Here is a 19,148-nt window from a genome sequence, read left to right on the forward strand (position 1 = left end):
CTGTGCAGGGATGTGCTGTCAGTGTGAGGGAGATAAGTGGAGCCACACACCCAGGGCAGCAACCATCTGTTAGCCATGTCTTGAGAATTCTGTCATTTTACCCATCCAGGACCATAGACTCTAGACCCCAAAGGCTTCCAGAAAGCTGTTAGTCCAGTTCCTCATTGTAGAGATGCGAAAGCTGAGACTCAGAGAGGTTGTCACTTGTTGAAGGTCTGTGCAGCTAGTTAGGACAGAGCTAAGAATAGAAGATTACTTTTCAACTCTGGATCAATATATTGCTCCTTTCTTTGTCTATGCTGCAATTGTGGGGACAGGGTTTAGTAAAAACAACTGTATTTCCTTAAGCATTTTGATTCCATACGCTCTGTTACTTTTTAGTTGTTATTATTATTAATTAGAGGTTGTCCCATCTTGGGAAAATGGCCTGGAAAGAATTAATAGAGTTGTGATGGAGGACTGAGAGTGAAAGTTCAATATTAAAGCATTAAATCCCACAGTTCCCTTTCCTGACATTTGGTCTAATGGCCACTACCCAATGCTATATTCAAACAGTGGCCAGAAATGATTTTTAGGGCTCTTCTTTTATTTAAAAGTGTTCTTCTTTCTAATCTTATTGCAAAGGCTGTTTTTCTCTTTAGATTCTGGTGAATGGAACCATTTTTGCAAGAATGTCTCCTGGGCAAAAAACAAGCCTCATTGAAGAATTTCAGAAATTAAAGTAGGTGTTGTTGTATGAAAGCATAGTGTATTCGTTATCTACTGTGTAACAAATTACCCCAGAACTTAGTGGCTTAGAATAACCCTATTTATTATTTTTATATTCTGTGGGTCAGGCATCCAGGTGTGCTTAGCTGACTCTCTGGCTGGCTCTGGGTTTCTCACAAGGCTCTAATTAGGTGTCGGCCAGAACTTCAATCATCTCTGCACTTGAGGGGGAAGGATCTGCCACCAACCTAACTCACACATTGTTGGTAGGATTCAGTTCCTTGTGGCTGTTTGGACTAAGAGTCTCTGTTTTCTTCTGGCTGTTGGACAAAAACCACCCTCAGTTCCTTGCCACATTAGTTATTTTACAAGGAAGTTCACAAGGAAGTTTACAAGGAAGTGGCCACTGGTTTCCATAAGAGTGAGCAAGGAAGAAGAATCAGAGAGAGGGAGATCACCATTTTTATATCTTCACCTCAGAAATGACATGCCATCATTTGCACTGTATTTTCTTCATTAGAGGCAAGTCACTAGGTCCAGCCACAATCAATGAAGGGCATTACACAACATCACAAATACCAGGAGGTGTGGGTCCCTGAGGACCATTTTAGAAGTTTCCTGCCCCAGAGAGCATTCGTTCTGTGGCCCACACGGCATATCTTAGAGGAAGATTGCCTGCTTGGATGTAGAGAATAGTAACAGCAGGGTCTTTTATAGCTCAGAATGGGGAAAATGGGGAAGCATGTGACATCACCCAGAATTATTTGAGATGGGTTCATTTGAAGATACTGGAATAATTTCAGATCTTCCAGGAAAGAGGCGAATGACATTCTCACTGTATCTGGCCCTGGAAGGGAATGGGTATAGAGACCAAAGTAAAAAAGAAAAGAAAATCCTTTCTTATCTCCTTCAAAAATAAAGATGACCCAGTCATGTCAGAATGAAGTTGTTCTTGAGACCAAACCTACCTATTACTTTCTGGGAATGTTACAGTTTCTGGGCTGTGGATTTCTGAGAAGTGAAAAGGAACAGAGAGTAGTGACACTTTAGATAAATGCTGATAAGTAGTGGGTGAAATTAGGAAACTGCCTTTTACTATTACTTTTTGTTGTCCATGCATTCTTGGGGGAGTTTCAAAAACTGCTGCGTAACTCCCATAATGCCTTGAATCTGGGTTAGTAACCAGTGTCTAAAATGACTATTTCACTTACATGGTCATTACATAATATTGGCTGATGAAAGTCATTTTACCCTTCTCAAATGCCTGAGAAATCTTGCCAACTTAAATGCTTAAAGCTAAAAAGCTACATCCTCTAAAGGAAAAATGGATACAGGAACATATATGCTATTTCAGAATGAGCTGTCTTCTCAAATTTCCGATTTTCCTCAACATGCCTTTATCATTGGCAATGTGCATGCCGTTGCGTGAATTCTCTTTCTGAATCCAGGGGACACTAGAATATGTAAAACTCCTTGTGTGATACAGATATTAGAGACTGAAGAAAGGAAGTCATTTTCAGCAAATGTGCATAGTTACGATGTGTACATGAGCACATACAAATGTTTATAGAGTGATTTTCATTTACACTAGCCAAATATGAATTTATTTACTTTTGACCACTTTTGGTCATTTCTTTGTCAACTAATAATAAGGAAATTCTTTAAAAACTTTATTTTTCCCTGTACTGATTTGGTTATTTCATGTGTTTGTTTGTTTTTTGGCAAATTGCAGCTAAGCCTTTAACATTAGTGTCGGTAATCAATAAATATAATGTATTATTTACTTATAATAGAAGACAGAGTATGTTTCAAATCAGAAATTCCTTTTTCTTTGGCAACAGCTTTAATATTTACTCTTTTATTTTATATCCTTATGTTTGCACACCAAACTGGCATCTTATCTCATTTTCACTCCAGGATGCATCAAGAATGTATATATCTATCTCTAGTTATATATGTTAAACCATTTTCCAAATCTTTCTCATCCTGGTGTCATCACTCTAAACTCTCAGCAGCAGTCAATAACCCAAACTTGGGTGGATTAGGTTATGGTGTATGCATTAGGTTCTGTGGCAAGTGCTATGGTTATGACTATGCACCCTTAAGCTTCGCCTTGATGTGTATAATCAAACAGGACTCCTTTTGAAGTGTGTGATCATCTTTGCAGATGTCCTGCAGTATCACTACCATTTCCATGTGATTGATTGGAACAATTTAAACAATGCAATAGCCTTAATCTTCTGAGAATATTTCTCTTAAGGTTAGTTTCCTGAAGCCTGATTCCATATGTCTTCAGGACTCTTCTCTCCCCACCCCCCCCCCCCACCCCACGCTCACACATCGCATGTGAGTTAGTTATGATGAAAATTATTCAAGTGAGGCATTGCAATTAATTTTTCTTATCCTTTCCCCTGCAGTTATTATGTGGGCATGTGTGGAGATGGAGCCAACGACTGTGGGGTGAGTAGAAGCTACTTCTATTAATGCAGGCAGTTCACTAACATCCCTCTTGAGGAGCCCACATCCCTGGGCTCTGTCTCTTCTTCCTGCCAACAATCACTTCATTATTTTGCTGTCTATGTTCAACTCTCCCTGAGTGTGGGTTGGAAGTGGAGAAGAGTAAAATGAAATGAGTCGCTTCAGCTGTTTTCTGGCAATACCTAGAATAATAAAGACAAGGGAAGGCTACTTAGACTCCCCTATCTCAGACCCAGGGGGACTTTGCAAGACTAGCTGGTTTAAATCTCTCATGTCATCAATAAGAAAATGAGTCCAGGGAAGTGAATTCATTTTTTACTCGAAGTCACACAGCTGATAAAGTCTTAGTGAAGAAAAAGTTTGAAGCTAATGATTAAAGATTTTGAATTATGTGCAAATTGCATTATTCCTGCCAAACTTCTATTTTAAGGTTAGTTTTTTGAAGTTGATTTTACCTCCAAATTTTTACACTCGATGAAATCATGTGTGTTACGTGCCATTGAGTCAGCTCTGACTCTTGGTGACTGTATGAATATGTGATGCCCCTAATGTCCTGTCCTCAACAGCCCTGCTCAGCTCCTGGAGAGTCACGCTTATGGCCTCTTTATGGAGTCAATCCATCTTATATTTGTCTTCCTCTCTTCCTGCTGTTTTCTATTTTTCCCAGCATTATTGTCTTTTCCAAAGAGCCTTGACTTCTCATGGTGTGCCTGAAATGAGACAGTTTCAGTTTTGTCGTTTTTGTTTCTAGCAATGTTTCAGGTGTAATGTGCTCTAGGCCCCACTTGTTAGTCTTTCTGGCTGTCCAGGGTATCTGTAGAGCTCTCCTCCAACACAATATTTCAAATGAATCAATGTTTTCTTATCAGCCCACTTCACTGTCCAGCTTTTGTATCTGTACATAGTAACTGGGCATATGAGAATATGGATGACCTTAACCTTGGCCTCTGATGACACACCTTTTCTCTTAGTAATCTTTCCCAATTCTTCCATTGCTGCCCTTCTGAGTCTCAGCCTTCTCTTGATTTGTTGGCTGCAGCCTTAATATAAATTCATGACTGAACCAAGATAAGCAAAATACGTAACACTTTCAATGTGTTCCCAGACCAAACTATTCGGTTGTTATATACTATAGCAAAACCTAAATTTGATGATTCTCAGCAGATTACTTCTCATACAAAATAGGAGGCAGTACATGTTCTATAGTCTGAGTTCTAAAGGTATGGTTGAAACAATACTCTATCTTGAAGACATCTGTACATAAGAAAATGTTTTACTAGCTAATGTGTAGGACAAGGAGTGAAGAGGATTGCTTTGTATTTCCAAAGCCTATTATATACTTTAGATCTGAATATTTATTTTACTTCTTTCTTAAGTGTTTTCTTCAAAGTTCTGTGTAAAACTATGTTCATAACTAGAGATCGATTATGAATTTTTCTGCCTTATACTTCACAAGAAACCAGTTTTTAGTCCACTCTTCAAAATTTAGAATGAGCACCCATTTCCATTAATTATGTGGAGTTTAGAAAAAAATGAAGAAATCAAGTGCTAAAAGGGATGTAGCCTCTTCCCCTAAAGAGTTCCTTGTCTGATGGAGCAAAGAATCATGTATAAAAATAACCCAACATCAAGTAGATGGTATTAAGTTATATGATAGATATGCAAAATATTAAGAAAGAAGAGAGGAAGAAGGAAATATTTTAATATTTATTGACCATGAACTTAGTATGTATTAGTCATCGTGCTTTGTAGTTCTACAGAACTGCAGAAATACAAAATCTTATTTTATGCCCACGCAATTCTTGTAGGATCAAGGGCTTGCTGGCCTCTCTATTGGTCACTGTCTGCTCTGTGCACTTTCTGAAAAGTTTTCAGTCTTTCTAAAATTATTATTATTATTATTATTATCCTAACCTGAGGATATGTTTATTGATTTTTAGAGAGAGAGGAAGGGAGAGAGAGAAACTTTGATAGGTTGCCTCCCTTACCCACCCTGACTGGGGATTGAACCACAACCTAGGTATGTTCCCTGACCAGGAATCAAACCTGCAACATTTTGGTGCACAGGATGATGCTCCAACAAACTGAAACACCCAACCAGGTTGTGGGTGTCTTTTTTTATTTTATTTTAAAGTATTTTCATGCAATATATTTTATAATTACTCTTAGAAATACAGTTTTTAGTTTTCAATCAGAAATGACATTCAATATTATTTCATATTAGTTTCAGGTGCACAACTCAGTGATTAGGCATTTATATATTTACTAAGTGATTCCCCCAATAATTCTAGTACCCATCTGACACTATACATAGTTATTGCAATATTATAAACTCTATTCTCTACGCTGTACTTTACATCCCCATGACTATTTCACTACCAATTTGTACTTCTTAATCCCTTTACCATTTTCATCAAACCCCTCAACCCCCCTCCATCTGGCAACTCTCTGTGTCTGTGAGTCTGTTTCTGTGAACAGTTTTGAGTCTTGATGAGAAATGAATTAACCTTCGTTTCAATGAGGCAACACATGTCCTTGTACGAGTTATTGATGAGTGTAATATAGTCCCTGTGTCCAGTGAAGATGCTGTATGCCCCATATTCCATCCAGTAGTTGGCTGGTTGGCTGGATCAGGAAGCCTAGGGAAAGGTGGGGATTGGATATCTTTCCTTACTGCTCATCAAGATGACCTGCTAAGTGTAAGAACTGTGATAATTAAAGTTCCTCCCAAGTGTCCAAATGCTATCATCTTTTTAATAGATTTATTGAACGCTTCCATTTTTTTTTATTATGTCTATACCTACAACCAATACACAGGCATGCACTCACACACATTCCACTCCATTCTTCTACTTCTGGATCATTGTTTAGTTGGTGCCTCTTTAACCTGTGACTTTGTAGGTCAGGAGAGAAAGGGTATTCCAGGGACAACATAATCAGAGACCCAGGGGTGGAAGGGTGCAGTGTTATAAACCCTGCAATGCAAAAAATAGCCTCATGGTGTTTAAAAAGTTAAAGCTTGGCCTGAGGAGTCCTGAGTGTAACGTGGATTTATCATTCCAGGCTTTGAAAATGGCTCATGCAGGCATTTCCTTGTCAGAACAGGAGGCATCTGTGGCCTCACCTTTCACCTCAAAAACAGCCAACATCGAGTGTGTGCCTCATCTTATCAAGTAAGCCACGTCTTCATCAATCCCCATGACCGATGGGCTCATTGTCTGGCTCTGGACAGATTTCAAATATAATTTAGTGATAATTGTCACAACAGAGTTATGGGTAAAGTGCTATTGGAGCACCAAATAAGGGAGCCATTAGTGCTGCTTGAGAATGCTGGTAAAAGCCACAGAAAAGTGACTTTTGCTGAACTTTAAAGGATAAATGGCTGTGTCATGTGGACATTTGAAAGCTAGAGTTGGTATTTAAAAAGTAATTGCTTTTCTTACCTTTTCTCTCCTTTATTTTGTACATTGAGCGCTTACTGGAACCTTTCACTCAGGAGTTGACAATAGGTGGGGAAGCAGAAAGGGAACTTCCATCAGATAGCTTCCACAAACAGTGTTATGTCCCAAAATAACAATTAGTGAACATCCAACATGATTGCATAAAAGACTTTTACAATTGATTGGCAATAGCTAGGGAAGGGGAAGGAATTAAAAACTGTTTATTTTTCCCATGTAGCTCCCTTACTGCCACTCACATTTCTGATGTTGTCTTTACTCATATTTAATTAAAAATTTTTTTTACCCATATTGTAGTTAAGAATAATATAATAGGTTTTATATTTTGTTCCATAAGTCCTATTCTCCTGTTGTTTCCTATAACATTGTGGGGTAACTTTGGGCCATCTTCATGGCCTGTGGTCTAGAAGACATCATTAAGTCTTGAGATTTATACAAAAAAGATAACCATAAATTCCTCTGGCATGCCCCTTGGTGCATCTGAATGGGCAGCTACTGGCAGGAATCACTCACCTAAAGGTGCCAGGCTAGAAATTCCATGCCCCTATCTGGCTGCATGTCACACATCTCTCTAAACACTGGATGGCTGCACCTGTGTCCTTCCATACCCTTAAACATCATCACCTCCCCTACCTCCAAAGCACTCTTCTTCCTAACTCCCAGGTTCCCTGCCTCTGAGGATAATTTGGTCCTTAGAGTCCCTCATCCAGGCTCAGAAGCTCAGAGGGCCTTCTACCCTTTCTTCTTCATCTCTAGCCAACCAGGCATCATGTTTCACTGTTTTTGGAGACTCTCTTGAAGCCTTTGTCCTACTACCTTCATGGTGACTACAAAACGAGTGTCAGGACCTCACCCTTGTTCATGTTTTCCATCATTAACACAACTCCCGGGGCTCTTTTTAAATATTGTGCTTGGAAACATGGGGGGTTAAGAATGGGACAGAGCCTTGCCCTGGAGGACCCACATTCCAGTGAAGAATATAGATAGTTATAATCACAAAACAGAGAAACTTCTGCCTGATAAGAGAGAGGTGCTCCATAAATTAGTTCTAAATAAATTAACATCCAACAATACAGTTTCCCAGTTGTTCAGTGCGATAACCCCAGCCAGATGGAAGGCTTTAGCAGGGGAGTTTCAACTTGAAGGATGGACAGGATGTTTGTGAACAAAAAGGAGCAGGGAGGGAATTCCAGGCATGGGGAATGGAGAGCCGGATTAGAAGTGCGCTTTTCATTGGAGAGTGCAGGGGCCCAATAGTCCAATTGGGCTGGGTGGATTATCATATGGGAGCAGTGGAGGTGAAGCTGGAGCACCAGGTGTGGAGGCCTTGCATAGGGAGTTTAAACTCCTGGATGGGTGCACCAAGTGCCTGCTTGGTCCATCCAAAAGGCAGTGGTATTTGAACTTCAGATGCTCTTTCTTACACGTGTGGCCTGATGCATTTATGAATGCAGCATACTGTTTTTAATTACAAGTCATGATGTACGATTTCTTTAGTGGCAGATGGTTTAGTAAGACTTCAGGGTAGAGACTCTTTGCTTTTATATTTCATAGATTTGTAAAAATTAGACGTGGTTCAGCTCTGTGAGGCTCATTGTACCCTCGCCCTCCTTGGTGCATGCTTATTCAGGAGAAAACATCCTCCGGGGGGCGATGAGGTGCAGTTTTAGATGCCTAGGTCCAGACCCATGGGTTTTCACGTTTACCTTTTGAAACTCTGTAGTTATAGTTCAAGACCTTCAGGGTAAGAACTGCACCTTATTCATTTCTGTATCATTGTGCCTGCACTGAGCTGGATACCTCAGAGCATCCAATTACTGTTTGTGGGATGCATAAATAAGTGAACGAGCTGCTTAAGATGCATGCTGATTAGGGAGAGCAGTAATTCAGGAGGTCCATGCAAACACCCTGTATTCTTTACTTAGAATTTTTCTTCACTTTCCTTTGAATATGCGTCTTAATTTTTTTTTTTTTAATAAATATATCTTTATTGATTTCAGAGAGAGGAAAGGAGAGGGAGAGAGAGATAGAAACATCAATGATGAGAGAGTCATTAATCGAGCCCACAACTGGCGCATGTGCCCTGACCGGGAATCAAACCCTGATTGCCTGGATCCTAGGTTGACGCTCAACCGCTGAGCCACGCCCGGCCGGGCTATTTTTTCTTTCTTTTTTCTTTTTTATAATTAATTTTTTTAATAAATGTACAGAACTGCAGAAAAAGATGAACCACAAAGCCTGGGCAGAAAGTGACCCAGGCTTCCTGTGCTCACCCCTTCTCAGCTTGTCTTCTGCTCCACCCTCTGTGCTGAAAACAAACAGTGGAGCCTCATAACCTGAAGGAAAGTATCTGCCCACTGCATCTTGGCCCATCTCCCACCTGAACGTTCTCATTTGCCTGAGGCAAGGTGGTTATTATTTAGCTTTTTAGGTTTTCCTTCTCATGTCCCTGTTCTACTGCCGAAGTCCCTGAGCAGTGCCGGTGTCCACATCACCTGGGCAGAAACAAAGAGGATGTGGGCTGCCGCCCGTGTGGGTGCGCTCCTGCCTGGCCGAGAGGAGGCCGCAGGGAGGGCTGTTTGCCAAGTGCCCGCTCCCCTCCTGCACCCCTGCTCACCTTGTCTTCCTCAGCCTGCCGTGATCCGTCACCCAGCCGAGCCTCAGTTAAAGGAGTAATGGCCCAAACACAAGTTTTTAAACAGGGGACCATTTACTTTTTAAGCTGCAGTTTTTACTGTTGTGTTTATCTCTTTTGATCTCCCCAGCAGCTCAGATTAGTACCCTGGGTTCTTCCTGGTGTATTGAAGCCAACAAAACCCACTTCATTTCAAATATTGGGGTCACATCCACATTTCCTAAAGTGCCAGAGCACCTGTCCTTTAGCTTCATGGCTCTAAGGGACTCTGAAGAACACACAGCTCAGTCCTCAGGAAGCAAGTGTTGTTAGGAGGCAACGAGTCACAGTCAAGTCAACGCCTGACACTTTTCACCTTATCATAATGTATTGTGTTTGTAATATACATGTTAATCTACTTAATTCACTGAAATCTTGTTGAAAATAAAGACTGAGCCTGATTTATTGATATCCTCCATGACACTTAGCATAACTCTGGTACCTCATAAAATCTAAATAAATGTGAGTGCATGAATTAATGAGCAAGGAAATGATTAAAGGAGAGAATGAATGAGTGAGTAATGAAATAAATAGTTGAGAGGATGAATCAGCGGTTAAGCGAATGAATGTCAACAAGCTATTAAAAATTAAACTCCTTTTGGAATATAAAGGAGAGCAGAAGGTGTGTATCATGCATAACCAGTCATTTTTATTTTTCCTTAAACAGAGAAGGCCGAGCTGCTCTGGTGTCATCCTTTGGGGTGTTTAAATACTTGACCATGTATGGCATAATCCAGTTTGTTGGCACATCACTGCTCTATTGGGTATGCACCAAAATAAGTTTTTTCTAGTTCTAATTGCATTTACATCCCTGGTTTATTCTTGATGGGGTATAGCTCCTACATAGGATTCAATGTTTTATAAATAAATGACATTTCTCAAAATAGATGTGTGCAAACTGGGAACTTGGTGTATCTGCATGAAACATGGAGCTGGAAATAAACAGATGCGGCTCCATCTTGTAGGAGCGTTGTTTTTCTCTAGATAACCTGAGACACTTGGCCTCTTCAAGCCTCTATTTCTTTGCTCCGATGGTGAAGGAAGCTTCAGAGCAGCCTAAATATAACGCAGCAGGAAATGGATCAGTCACCAACTGTGGAATATTTTTGGCAAAAGGCTAAGAACAGATAAAAAGAGAGAGAAGTTGTTGAATTTGATTTTGAAGGATGCAAAGGCTTGAAAAACTCCCCTGCCAGAGCTTTACTTCCGAACCTGCCCAGAGTATGCACATTTAGCCATGTCATTAGTAAAGGATGATCCATTCTTTAAAAAATAAAAAATAAAAATTTAAATTAAATGATACAAATAAACGCTTAAGAATTAATTAGCTGTATGGAAGAAATATGTTTAGGTTGAAAGTACTCTTCATTAGTCCAGTCACAACTTGCTCTGCAGTAAAATGATCCAACAGGCTCAGGAACCACTTCAGGGAGGGAAGTAGTTTACTGCTTTTCTGAGACATGGGAGAGGTGACTGAGAGGGCCACAGACTCCAGCATCGGGTGGGTGTTACTACTAGCAAGAATCACACACACGGAGGGCTGAGGGGCAACCAGGTGGATAGAAACAAGACCTAGATTGGGAGTCAGGAAACCTAGATTCAAGTTCTGCCTCTGTCACTAAGAAAATATTAGATCTTGCCCTTGGCCAAGCCTTTGTCTGCCTCTGGAGAGTTAGGCTGGCTGATTCCCAAAGCCCTCTATAGTTCTATATAAGCTGCTCCTAGAATGAAAACTGAAACAGCTTTTAAAAATTTCTCCGTTTCACCTCACCCTGCTTATATATCGTTTTACCATTCTGAGCAGGAAATAGGGGGAAAGGATATGAGAAAGAAATGTAAAGAAGACAGAGGAAGAATTGGAGGGTGAGAGGAACACTGAAGAACCACTTGCATCCTTTCAAAAACAGGAAAGCAGAACTTCAGTTCCAAAGTCTCTGTGGATAGAGTTGGAATCATAGTCCACTCTGAAGCCATTCACTCTGATGGTCTAGACCTAAATAGGAATGTCCCCCAAGGACCGTACCTGGAAACTTCTGGGCCTTGGGTTCACCCTCTAAGAGGCAAGAAATGTTTTTCATTTGCATATGTCTGGTCTGTAAAATACCTAGAGCCAGATTATAATTTAGTGCTCATTCAACAGCTATGTAGCAGATAAACAGACCTGGCTGCAAAAGGTGTTGCAAGGCAGGTTCCTAGAGAGTATCAAGTTGACTTTTATATTTAAATACTTCAACTCCATAAGTGTGCATGTAAAAGAAGTTCTATGTCTGTACAAATCTTAGAAAGACAGGTGTACCAGACTGAAGTCTGCAGGGGGCTTACTTGGGGAAGAGGCACTTGTTCAATTTGTGAAAGTGAATGGACACCTAAGAGAACTGTGGGGTAAACTCAATCCATGAATAAAGATGGAGAGAGACATGTGTGAGTGATTCAAGGCCTTAACTTTAAATTTTAAGCTTGAAGTTCCCAGAGGAACTTTTAGGCTTTAATATCTTATGTTAGACTTCAACTGTCCAAGCTGATACTATAGCTGCCAGAACTACTGTGGTCAGTAAGAAGGTGTTTCCCAACTGAGAGGCCCCCATTGCTAATATGGAATTAAGTTGAAGACTGGGAAAATAGTGATCTGGTTTCATTCTCTCCCACAAGATGCTGAAAACCTAGGGCAGGTCACTTTCTTCCTAAAGAGGAGAGAAAAATAGCTGTTGCTTCCTGACTGCTTTCAAAAAGTGTTAGAAATGATCAAATGCTACAGTGGCAGAAGCAACACTTACACCTACTTTTCTTTTCTTTTCAGCAACTACAGCTCTTTGGGAATTACCAGTATCTCATTCAAGATGCAGCCATTACCTTGATGGTCTGTTTAACAAGTAAGCTCTTTAGCAAAGTAAGCTGTATTACTTGTATTTATCTATGAAATTCTAGACATGTTCATACAAGAGCTTCAGAGAAAGATGCGTCTTAACTATTAACACCTCATTTCCTATGAATTTTTTGAAAGTGGTGTTGAGGAAAAATTGAGGCTTGAAGTCCTCAGACTTGGCATTAAAATATCTTGAAAGCAAATAGGTTTTAGCCTCATAAAATTGTCAGTGTCTTCTGAGTTCTGCGTAGGTTTCTGCCTTGTACATAGAAAAATGTACAGGAAATCTAGAAAGGGAAATCTTTAAAACCCCAAGGTCACTTTCCATTATTCAGCTATGCTTCATGTTGACGTGAGACCAGATTTTGGCTAAGTCTTTGAAGTGTGAGAACAAATGCTAGCATTTTATTCTTGTGAAATTCTCTCAAAAGCAAGGTGTGGCTTTCAGCAGCTATTGCTCACTTCCTTCCCTACAGATGACACTGATACAGTATTTCCTATCAGAGAGCTCGGGTTTGATAGTAACTCTTAATAAGTGAGAAAGGCGAATGCCTCAACAGAAAGAAGAGAAAAAGAGTGATGCAGTCATCTCTTTTTCCTTGTTCAACAATAAAAGTGTTTTTGAAAAATAACGGTAAAACATCAGGCAGGGCAGGATATTAATAATCATGTGAATTTCATGTGGAATCTTAAAACATGAAACTGATATTGAAGTAATTTATTACATCAACCCAATGACAGAATTTACAAGTATCAGAGAGGCAAGTAATATCAGTTTTTATTCTCAGGGTTGAAATGTCTCTTTGTAGCCCAGTTAAATATTTTTTTACATGTTATTAATATTCATGCAACTGGATAATTTTGAATCAATGATATTGCCTTGCCATGTTGGATTTTTTTAGTAATTTATATGAGTTATTTGCAAATAAGGTCAATGCTAAAAAGAAAAAACAACAGAAAGTTCCAAAAGCTAAGGTAGCAGTCAGTAGCCTGAAGGGGAAGGCCATTGCCATCCTCCAGCACTCCCTATTTCTGTGACCTTTGGCAAATTATTTATAAAGCAAATAATTTCCCCACAGGAAATGTCCTCATAGGGTTGTGAGGATCAGATAAAAAGTACACGTGATGTGCGTAGCACAATGTACTGCACACACTATGAGCACTCATTGCAAGGTTAATGATATCCCCATGTGCTCCTATACTCTTTCTTCTTTTGCAATTATCCTGACTCAGTGAGGCCTTGAAAAGATTTGACTGTGTGCAAGTAGACTGATTAGAAATCCAGAACATTGGGTGGTAGTCTTAGCCTTGCCTCAGAATGCTAGATGACCTTGAGCAAGTTGTTTTGAACTTTTACACACTTAATTCCATGCTATTGGTTATGAATTTGACTTCCATGGCAATGGGTTTACTTTACTTTTTCTCATGGCAATATCCTGTTGACCTTCATGCCTGTTAGCCTCTCATCTCAGAGCAGGCTCAGTGGGAAACTTGGAAAGACTCAAGGCAGAGTCATTGTTTCTGAGAGCAGAAATTCAGAAGCACCTGGCCCTGAGGAGAACTAGAACACTGAAGGCTGCTTTATTTCCAAGAGATCACCTTGTCTCTTTTTTCTTCTTTCTATTCTTATTGTTTTCATCTGTCTTCTACTCATTCACTTTGCAAATGACCCTAAATGGTGACTCTATTGAATCTCTATATCCTTTCTGCTTGTCTTCCACAGCTAATTAGCTTAGCCTCTCAGAATCTTATTTGCAAATCTCTTGGAGAAAAAATTTACTGACCTACCTTGGGTCAGATGCCCACTTCTAAGTCAATCATTTCTGTGAATAAAGGTTGGGTCATGCAGTTCAGGTCCATTTAGGCCAACCATTCCAGCATATGGGAGGAGGCAGTGTCCAGAAAAGGAGAGCATAAGAGGGAATTCATATATTCTATAAAAACAACTCTTCTATAAATTTCATCAGGGCTTCAGTGACACCTAACATTTTCTAGGTCTTGGTCCCCTTGGAGAATCTGATGGAAAAATATAGATCTTTTTACCTTCAAAATCTCATGACGCACACTCAAAATTTTGCATGTCACTTAGACGAGTCCATGAGGCTCCTGAAACATGACTTACATGACTTGAAACGTCCATAATATGAAGTAAGCCAACTAGTTAAGAGAAGCACACCTAAATTACACACAAATGCTGCTAAACAATGAAAAACTACTTTGAGTATAGGAATGCAAACTGCCAAGTCATCCCACATAGCAGGCCCTGTGCTGGGCTCAGTAAGGTACAGAAAGTGAAATGAGATGCGCTGTCTTCCCTCAGGGAGCTCATAGTCTGCTGAGTGCCTGTGTAAACAGCTCAGTTTAATGCAAGACACCCTCACCTTAGTGACAATATGAGTAATGTGCTATGGAAACTCAGAGGACATAATGATTAATTCTGAATGAAATATCACTCCACAAGTTTTCATTCCTCTGCATGCAATCTGACAGCATATATCAACACCATCATTTTAAGGAAAACTGGGCAGTTCAGAGCAGCTTTTCTGGCTGCTGAGAACCAATATTGCTATACAAGCTTGTATTTCAGGGCTCCTCATTTTATCATTTTTAATTCACGAGATCTCTGCATTCTACTGTAGAGCAGAGAACGTGGGGCTCGAAATGAAACAGGCTTGAGTTTACATTGGCATCCTGTCACTCACACTGTGGGTCTTTAAACAAAGGACTCTACTTCTGTGAACCTCAGTTTCTTCACCTGTAAAATAGGAGATAAAATACCTGTTTTGCATTGCTCTTTGAGGAAATAAAGATAACATTTATAAAATGCCAACATGGCTTCTTGAACCTAGCAGGAGTCCGAAAATGGTAGTCATTATTTTTATACTTATCTATAGTCAGGTGCACAAATTTTCTGTCAGAAAGTGCTAGGAATTTCTAATATGGAAAAAGTTAAAATATTCTTTATATAAGGACTCAAGATCAATCAGATATTGTCACAATAATGCTGCTTAACAAACTACCCTCAAAACTTATTGGCTTACAACACCCATGCATGGGTTCTTGAGTTGACTGCCACTCAACAGTCATATAGGTAGGCTCAGCTGAGCCATTCTGTTTTAGGATGTAAGTCAGTTGGTACTGGTCCAGGCTGTGGGTTTGATTCAGGTCTGCTCCATATTTTTCATCCTGGGGCCAGGCTGAATGGAGAGACCCAGGCATGTTCTCATTGTAGGTCACAGAGAGCAGAGAGCAAGCCCAGCTCAAACCTCTGACATTTCTTTGGCCTGAGAAAATCACTCAGTGAAACCAAAATTAAGGAGTGATAAAGTCTACTCTGCCCTGATGAGGCCAATGCTTCAGTCTACCTTAGTTCTGTATAAAAGTAAAGCGAGAAAATGAACATCTGAGAAAGAGAAGACCAAAGTAGGAGAAGCCAGGTGCACAGATAAAATTAAACCTCTTTTCACTACCTACGGCCTCTTTACAAACTCTGGGCACATTCTACCTTGCAGATGGGAACACAGAAAGAACTCCAAGCACTGCAGCCTCTACCTGCTGTCTCCTTGCACACAAAGGACAGTCTCCTTGCACCTCTTTTCAACTCTGACCACAGCCCACACTGTGTGTCCCTTCCTGTGTGCCACTCATTGACTTCTCACACCAGCTACCCAGACTTAGGCCAAATTGCACAGATGAAGGGCACAGCCTCAACAAGGCTGTCCTACTTCAGACGCTAACTATAAGTCAAGGGGTCCCCTTGCCACTTGCACTTCTGACTAGCTGGCTACAAATGTGGAGGTTCTCACTACCCTCTCAGATTCAGTAATTCACATCAACATCTCACAGAATGCAAGAAAGTGCTACACATATTATTACAGCTTTATTACAGCAAATGGATACAAATCAGAACCAGCTAAAGTGAGAGACTTATAGGGCAAGATCTGGGAGGGTCCCAAAGATGACACTCCATTGTCCTCTCCCTGGAGAGTCAGTTTGCCTCACTGTCCTGGCACATAAATGTGTGATAATATGTAGAGTATAGCCAAGCAGGGAAATGAACCTGAGCTCTGGTGTCTGGAGTTTCTATGGGAATTTCATTACTGAGGCATAATTGATTTAATCATCGGCCATGAGGTGATGATTCAATTCCCAACTCCTCTTCTTTCCCTGAAGGTCAGTCTGATATCAGGAGTCTCAAAGTCCCAATTCTCCAGTCACACAGCTGGTCTTTTTGGCATGGCCAGAACCTATCCTATGTCATCTCCTTAGCACAAACTCTCTTCAGACCCACCATGAGTCATCTTGTTGGCACGAACTGTCAGGACCCACCATGAGTAAACAGAGATACCCCTATCAATTCAGAAAAACCCAAGGAACTGGGGATAAAGACCACCCAAATTCTTTATCCTAAGGGTTTAGAGGTAATCTCCCAAGAATTTGGGACAAAATCTTCATTACACAGCCCATCCATGTCTTCCATTGGACTTCAAGATCTTTGAGGGCAGATGAGATTCCTTCTTCTCTGCATACCCCTTAGCCTTTAGCCCAGCACCCTCCTGGGGGAATATTGTTTAAATTGGTAAAGGTAAAGCCTTAGTTATAGAACTTTAGGATAGATGAGTTGGAAGAGTCTTTGGAGACCATTTAGATATTCCAACACATTAATTTAATACATGAGAAAGTGAAGGGTCAGAGAGTTTAACATGGTTACCCCAGAACAAACATTAAGCAAACTGAAAAACTGCTTTAGAGTTTTGTTATCCCAAACTAGACACCCAATCCCCACCGCCCTGCCCCTACATTCATGAACACAAACCTAAGCATACACACTTTATTTTCTTCCTCACATCAAAGAAATCAGTGATAAGTTATGAAATGGAACAGTGTGACAGATAGGAAAGCAAGAACTGAACATGACTATGATATAAACCTTTAAATGTGATGTATCTAATCTCTGACCTTCCCCTGCTTCTTTCCTGCTCTTCCCCAAGAAGTACATTCCATTTTCATCAGCTTGTTAGAATGTATGCTTCTTCTAAGGAGGATGTAGATACTATAATATATTTTAATGCTCTCATTTGGAAGCAATATTTTTTATGAGCTCCTTTTTCTAACCGAGTCTAATGTGCCCTAGCAATTCTCCATTTACACACATTTCCAGGAGAATAGAACATACCTCTAGCAACTATCCTGGTAGACAGAAGTGCTCAGGCAATGTTGGCTGAATGTATAACAGAATGAGTGCTTTTTTAAAAAAATTTTCTAGCATGCTTTCTTTCTCTCCTTTTTTTAACTCTCCACTTTCCCATCATCACTGAGAAGTAATAGTAATGCTTATTCATGTGGAAGGCCATCTTCTTCTCTTATATACCTTTCCTGCTCAATCTGGTTGTAGAGAAAATATTTGCACCATGCAGTGTGGTTAATGTATTAATTATAGAGCTTTTGAATCCATTACTTTTCATTTCTGAAAGTAGAACCAAAACCTGGAAGAGGCAAAGTTTAATAGCATTGAATCTGCAACTGGACAATGTGCTTTCCTAGATATAAATTCTCAGTTTATATGTGCTGAATCTAAGCCCTAAGGCAAGACTCAAAATAATACACATCTCAATATTTTATTCTCAACAATGAAACTGTAACTGGGAAAAGTGCATTTGTCTTTCAGTGAGTTCAACTCATGCCTACCCAAAGTTGGCTCCATACCGACCCGCAGGACATCTCCTCTCTCCCCCTTTGCTGCTCTCGGTCTTGTTGAATACCCTTTTCACCTGCATTGTGCAGATTTGTGCATTTCTCTATGTGAAGCAGCAGCCCTGGTACTGTGAGGTCTACAGATACAGGTAATGTTCATTTTTTTAGTCTTCCTTTCTGAAGGTGGTACAATGAATACCCAATGACATTGCACAACTGGGTTTGAGCATATACCTTAAAATTTTAATTAACAAAAGTTGTGCCTCCACCTTGAAAAACACCAATGATGAGATATAACACAGAACACAGTTAATGGGCCTCCACTCCTGGGGTAAGCCATGTGGAATGGATGGGAAAAAATTTTTGCATTGGTTGTTGAGGTATAGATCTGATGGCTGGTTGACTGAATGAATGTACTAGCTCCCTAGTGGTTTGTATATCATAAAGACCAGGGGTGAGCAAACTTTCTTTATAGAGGGCCAGATAGTAAATAGTTTGGGCTTTGTGGGCTAGGTGATCTCCATTGCAACTACTCAACTCTGCTGTTAGGGTGAAAAAACAGCCATAGACAGACAACATGTAAAGAAGTGGATATGACTGCATTCCATAAAACTTCATTTACAAAAACAGTTGGTGGGAAAGCCCATATCTTAAATATTTTTCTGAGCAAATGTTATGTGGCATCACTGTGTTAGGTGCTAAGCATTTGTTGTAAATCTGAGTAAAACAAAAGAAAAAAGAAAAGAAAACCAAAGAAGAAATCCTCATTCAAGAAACTCTCATCTCAGGAGTAGAAAATAAAAATGTATGAAGGAGTAATTGCAAAATAAGGAGCTAAATGCAGCTCTAAGAGTGTGAAATGGGGGCACTGGGTGTGCTGGCCAGCAGGTGTAAAGATGTTTCAGGTAGGGTGATGTTAGAAGGAGCAGCACGTATGAACCCCGAGGTGTACAATTAGGTGTACAATTGGTGATATTTGGGGAACAGGGAATATTCCTATATGTTCAGAATATAAGGAGCATGGAATGACTCACAAAAGATAAGGCTGGAAGGGTACATTGAGATCAGAGTCTGAAGGGCTTCTGGGCCTGCCTAAGAGATTTCAACTTAATTTATTAGCAAAATAAAGCCATAGACACTCATAAGCAGGAAAGTGTTCTGTTTAGATCCTTAGGAAGAGCCTTTGGTTGTGTGAAGAGAGTGGATTAGAGTGGGCAGATTCAGAATCCAGACCCAAGTTACAAGGCTTACATTTGTGCAGGAAAGACACACA

At 40.1% G+C, this 19,148-nt stretch overlaps 1 protein-coding gene across 1 annotated transcript in view; it reads left to right on the top strand.

Moving 5' to 3' along the window:
* ATP13A5 (ATPase 13A5) overlaps positions 1-19,148 on the top strand; it is an 83,095-nt gene that overhangs the window by 54,220 nt on the left and 9,727 nt on the right. The window contains exons 21-26 of the mRNA XM_016200131.2: positions 642-721; positions 3,126-3,168; positions 6,250-6,359; positions 9,986-10,082; positions 12,116-12,188; positions 17,850-18,024. Coding sequence (XP_016055617.2) covers positions 642-721; positions 3,126-3,168; positions 6,250-6,359; positions 9,986-10,082; positions 12,116-12,188; positions 17,850-18,024 — 578 coding nt within the window. The remainder of the gene's footprint in view (positions 1-641; positions 722-3,125; positions 3,169-6,249; positions 6,360-9,985; positions 10,083-12,115; positions 12,189-17,849; positions 18,025-19,148) is intronic.

Source organism: Miniopterus natalensis, chromosome 6 (assembly GCF_054644295.1).
Source record: "Miniopterus natalensis isolate mMinNat1 chromosome 6, mMinNat1.hap1, whole genome shotgun sequence".
NCBI classification, from domain to species: Eukaryota; Metazoa; Chordata; class Mammalia; order Chiroptera; family Miniopteridae; genus Miniopterus; species Miniopterus natalensis.